This window comes from Sinocyclocheilus grahami, unplaced genomic scaffold (genome assembly GCF_001515645.1).
Source record: "Sinocyclocheilus grahami isolate Dianchi unplaced genomic scaffold, SAMN03320097.WGS_v1.1 scaffold503.1, whole genome shotgun sequence".
NCBI lineage: Eukaryota > Metazoa > Chordata > Actinopteri > Cypriniformes > Cyprinidae > Sinocyclocheilus > Sinocyclocheilus grahami.
The window spans coordinates 572,185-577,067 of record NW_015505682.1 but is presented as its reverse complement, the minus strand read 5'-3'; the positions used below and the strand labels follow the sequence as shown (position 1 = coordinate 577,067).

Here is a 4,883-nt window from a genome sequence, read left to right as displayed (position 1 = left end):
CTTATGCTGATTTGGTCTAGAATTGAGTGTAATATTGAGCTGTGTTTACGTTTTTTAACACCCAGAGCTGTAGTCTATTGTCTAATCTAGCTGTATGTCACATACAAATACACAAAGAAAAAAAACCCCTCGGTGGACTTCATTCCTTACTTCAAATGTTTACATTTCAAGACATTTAACAGGTGAATTATGCTCTTTTATTCTTAAATAGTTTCTGAGGGATACAAACGTTTAATAGACTGGAAGGAGAGGCAGTGAGTGAATAATCAAAATATGCGAGGAAAATATTGAAAACAGGCACGGAAAATGCACCAACTCACCATTTACTTGATACAAAGACTTACAAACTGTAAAATTAAAATTTAAAAAATGTCTGAAATTGTCTTATTTGGCCACTAAATTGCTAGGGGAAAACATATTTTTAAGGTGTATTATTACATATTACATACATAACATTATGTTCTTACCACTGATCTATAAGCTCATTTAGCCTATATAGATTAGTGGTTCCTACCTTTTTTTTTTTCCTAAACCAAATCAGTTTGTTCCAGTTTCAACATTCTGGAATGTAGCGTCATGACCCACCTTACAAACAACAGCCAAGCTTAAGTGATAACAGCTGTTGTGATAGGTTTGCTTTCTGTGGAGCACTGAAGAAGCGGGAATGACGGCGACACTCGTGGAACGCTGGACTCGCGAACGCCACGTACCTCTTCTAACAAACGTCTTGCCAAGTTACCATGGGAACCTTTGACAGACAGATTGCGTGTTCAATGACAGAGCAACGCGAAAAAGAAATCAAAGGCGGAAGCGCGATGGTTTCTCCAATCACCAGAGCGAGGGGCGTGGCTACACGTCTCAGCAGCCGGGGTTTATGTTAAGGAGCTGTGTTTAGCACACATCAGGTAAAACAAGTTGCAAATGAGCTGTCAGAGCGATTATATCTGTGGCGAAAAGAGCAACATCGAGTTTATAAATACAACTCTCAGGGGATCTTTTAGGGTAGGTGTTCACCTGTTGCTCCTTATAATGTCAGCTGCTGTGCTCTGTTTTACTACTGATGCAGTGATAACAGCTGTTGTGATAGGTTTGCTTTCTGTGGAGCACTGAAGAAGCGGGAATGACGGCGACACTCGTGGAACGCTGGACTCGCGAACGCCACGTACCTCTTCTAACAAACGTCTTGCCAAGTTACCATGGGAACCTTTGACAGACAGATTGCGTGTTCAATGACAGAGCAACGCGAAAAAGAAATCAAAGGCGGAAGCGCGATGGTTTCTCCAATCACCAGAGCGAGGGGCGTGGCTACACGTCTCAGCAGCCGGGGTTTATGTTAAGGAGCTGTGTTTAGCACACATCAGGTAAAACAAGTTGCAAATGAGCTGTCAGAGCGATTATATCTGTGGCGAAAACAGCAACATCGAGTTTATAAATACAACTCTCAGGGGATCTTTTAGGGTAGGTGTTCACCTGTTGCTCCTTATAATGTCAGCTGCTGTGCTCTGTTTTACTACTGATGTTGCTTAAAGACACGAATGGTGGAGTAATAACGTTGTAGTTTTGTGTTCATAGAAAAAGAAATTAAGAAAATAAAGTCATTTAGTACATAATGTGTTGTACATTGTACATTATAATTGTTATTATTATAAAAGCAAATACTACATTATATATTTTATTTTAATAAGTTCTGGACAATTTAAGATATAATTCTATTGTAAAAGAATATATTGATAATAATACTTAATAGATCATTTACACATCTTCATATCTCAAACATGCAGTAATTCCATCTAGATAGTCATCTATGTCAGAAATGACAGTGGTGATGTTCTTGTCCTCTCACAGATGTGGCGACCATCACACTTCTTCTTGATATTGTGTCTCTGGGCTTGTTTGGATGCACTGCCAGTTGCTGTGGATAAGACCAAAGTGAGCCCTCCTGTAGAGGAACTGGAGCCACCTAAAAGTGTAGTAAGTAATATGATTGTTTTTTTTTCTCTCTTTTTGAAAAAAAAAACGTTTTTAACAACTTATGACAAACATGTCTTTATACTAATAGTGTTAAAATGGGTGTGACGCTTCTCTCTAATATGCAGTGTGACACTTCAGACAGGTTTGGTAAGCAGGCATTACATATGTGGTGCTTATAATAAGCTGTGCTCCTTATAATAAGGAGTGTTCAGCTTACATAGACACTCTGATTGCTCAGTCATTTTGTAAATGTTCACATAGGTTAAAAAAAGATTTAGTCTCCCTAGTGTTTTTTCCTTACTCCACTCTGTACATCTAATTTCAATTCATTTAGGACACTGGATTGCACTATGATCGATATCTCAGAGAGGTTATTGATTTCCTGGAAAAGGACCCACATTTCAGAGAGAAACTTCATAACACAGACATGGAAGACATCAAGGTATTGCACCACTTTATTTCCCCATTCTACTTTGGAGACTGGCTTAGTCGGATTATCTAAACACCATTGCTTACCTCTCATTCTCTGTGTGGGGAAAACAGCTAGGGAAACTGGCTAAAGAGTTGGACTTTGTCAGCCATCATGTGCGAACTAAACTTGATGAGCTAAAGAGGCAAGAAGTAAACAGACTGCGGACCCTAATCAAAGTCAAACAAGACATGAATGGAGAAAAAGGTATCACAGGCAGCACTTTACTTTTGTTATTGTTTTGTGGCTCACATTTGCACTAGAGCATATTGTAAAATGTCCTCAACCATCTTTGTTTCATTTATGGTCGCCAGGCTCACAGAGCACAGATTTGCGAGGATATAGAATGTTTTATCTGAAAGTGCCATTGATCAAACTCCCCATATCACAGTTTACTTTATAAACCTGTAACTCTGGCCTGCTGCAAAGACAAGAAACATATATGAAAAATGACATGCTCTTAATTTCCCTAAAGGTATGACAGTGGACCACCAGGCACTTCTGAAACAGTTTGAACATCTGAATCACATGAATCCACATACATTCGAAGTGGAAGATTTGGATCGCCTCATTAAATCGGTAGGCTCCATATCTGACTTCCTGTTGGTTTTATTCTACGCTCACAGTTTTCACACTTACGTTCAGGGCAACTTTTTTTTGGTAGGTAAAATGTACTGGCCATAAATATTTATTTCCTTATATATTAAATATTTGTTATATAAATAGATTTTATATATATATATATATATATTTTTTTTTTTTTTTTTTTTTGGCACTATGACTATGGGGATTTATTTATTTAGCTGTTTCTCCTAGCGTATTTGTGATTAAAATGCAGGTAAATTTGTCTCTGTGTAACTGTACCTGTCATAAAAACCTTATAGTTTTATCCCTGTAGCTCAAAGTGTAGAGCATGGTGCTAGCAACACCAATGTCATGGAGTCTAGGGAATGAAGGAATTGATCATTTCTGTCATGACAACTCTCGGAGGGATTGGCATGGTAATGTACATGACAATGTTAATGTATTTGGTCTTGGCGGAATAGATCTGCTACGCTGCTGCTGCAGCAGAGCAAGTACCGAGACTTGCTACTGCCAATACATCCACAACATGCTGCTGTCAGCATATAAGAAATATTGCTGCTGCAAATATAACACATGAAATAACCCCATATACCATACATGAATCCTCTCGTAGCAGATCTATACAGGTGGAGCTGGGGGAGGTGGAGGGTTTCTGAAGCATGCTGCAACTGCTACTGCAAGCACTAATCATATATTTGAATGTTGAGCAGCGAGCTCATTGGCTACCGATACAGGAGAGAACCAATCAGCTGTGCTATGTGATGGTGTCCTTAGGTCAGATTGAGTTAGACTTATCGGACTGCGCCATCTAGAGTTTCATGCCAGAACTCTGAATATGTACACCCTGAATGCAGTGTCGCTTTGGATAAAATCCGTAAATGCAATGTAAATATGTGACATATTTAAATGTACAAACGTAAATAAAAAATTCCACATATTTGTCACAACATAGATGAAACAAATACTTTTTGTACATAGTTTTGTGTACTTTTGCAACTTTGGAGCTATATCACTGTCATAATTGCAATGGATAGCTGCACAGATGCATTTGTTGCTGCCGTAAACCAATCTGCCCTTTTTGTGAAATTTTGTACCCGTTCACCAAACTTACATAGTCCAAGAACAGATGTTTGGGTGGAGCGAGGGAAAGAAACAGAAGCCATTCACCTTATTATAAGTCAGAATGATTTTGAAACTGACATAAAGGTAAACAACTTAAAAACAGTTGCTTTAAGTGCCCAAAATTAAATTAAAAGCAAAAACGTCTCTGATTCTTTTTTTTCCAAATAGATTCTTTTCATCTTTGATTTGCACACATCACTGTCATCAGTGAGGGTCAACAGTCTTAGCTTGTATTATTCACCAAGTGCAATTCAATATTATTTTGGAGATCTACAGTATATAATGATCTATTGGTCTCCACACATTTACATTTTCCTCTCTTTTTGTTTCCTTATTTTGTCAAATTGAGGCCACTAATGACCTGGAAAACTTCGACAAGGAAAGACATGAAGACTTCAAGAGGTATGAGATGGCAAAGGAACACGATCGGAGGGAACATCTTAAAACACTGGATGAGGATGCGCGCAAAAAAGAGGAGGAACACTTTGAAGAGATAAAGAAGAAACATGCAGACCATCCCAAAATCAATCACCCTGTAAGCTAAAGATACATTCCCTGAACTATTATAAAAATCAAAAAAGCTAAATTGTGATTATTGAGCAATTAAGTCGTGGCCTAATGGTTAGAGAGTCGGACTCGTAACCCAAGGTTGTGGGTTCGAGTCTCGTACCGGCAGGGATTGTAGGTGTAGGTGCAGTGTGTGTGTGTTCACTGCTGTGTGTGTGCACTTAGGATG

At 38.5% G+C, this 4,883-nt stretch overlaps 1 protein-coding gene across 1 annotated transcript; it reads left to right on the top strand.

Moving 5' to 3' along the window:
• The first annotated feature begins 915 nt into the window (after positions 1 to 915).
• LOC107554491 (nucleobindin-2-like) lies at positions 916 to 4,691 on the top strand. Its single transcript, XM_016236997.1, has 6 exons — positions 916 to 1,002; positions 1,846 to 1,971; positions 2,306 to 2,413; positions 2,515 to 2,647; positions 2,916 to 3,019; positions 4,497 to 4,691. The coding sequence occupies exons 1-6, from the start codon at positions 922 to 924 to the stop codon at positions 4,689 to 4,691; spliced, it is 747 nt and encodes a 248-aa protein (XP_016092483.1). The 5' UTR covers positions 916 to 921.
• Positions 4,692 to 4,883: the final 192 nt, after the last annotated feature.

Bases quoted from the DNA above. Each gene is read 5' to 3' on its own strand.
- LOC107554491 (XM_016236997.1), top strand. From the start codon at position 922: ATGAGCTGTCAGAGCGATTATATCTGTGGCGAAAAGAGCAACATCGAG. The intron at 1,003-1,845 runs GTAGGTGTTCAC...GTCCTCTCACAG, and splicing joins CTCTCAGGGGATCTTTTAGG to ATGTGGCGACCATCACACTT. The intron at 1,972-2,305 runs GTAAGTAATATG...CAATTCATTTAG, and splicing joins TGGAGCCACCTAAAAGTGTA to GACACTGGATTGCACTATGA.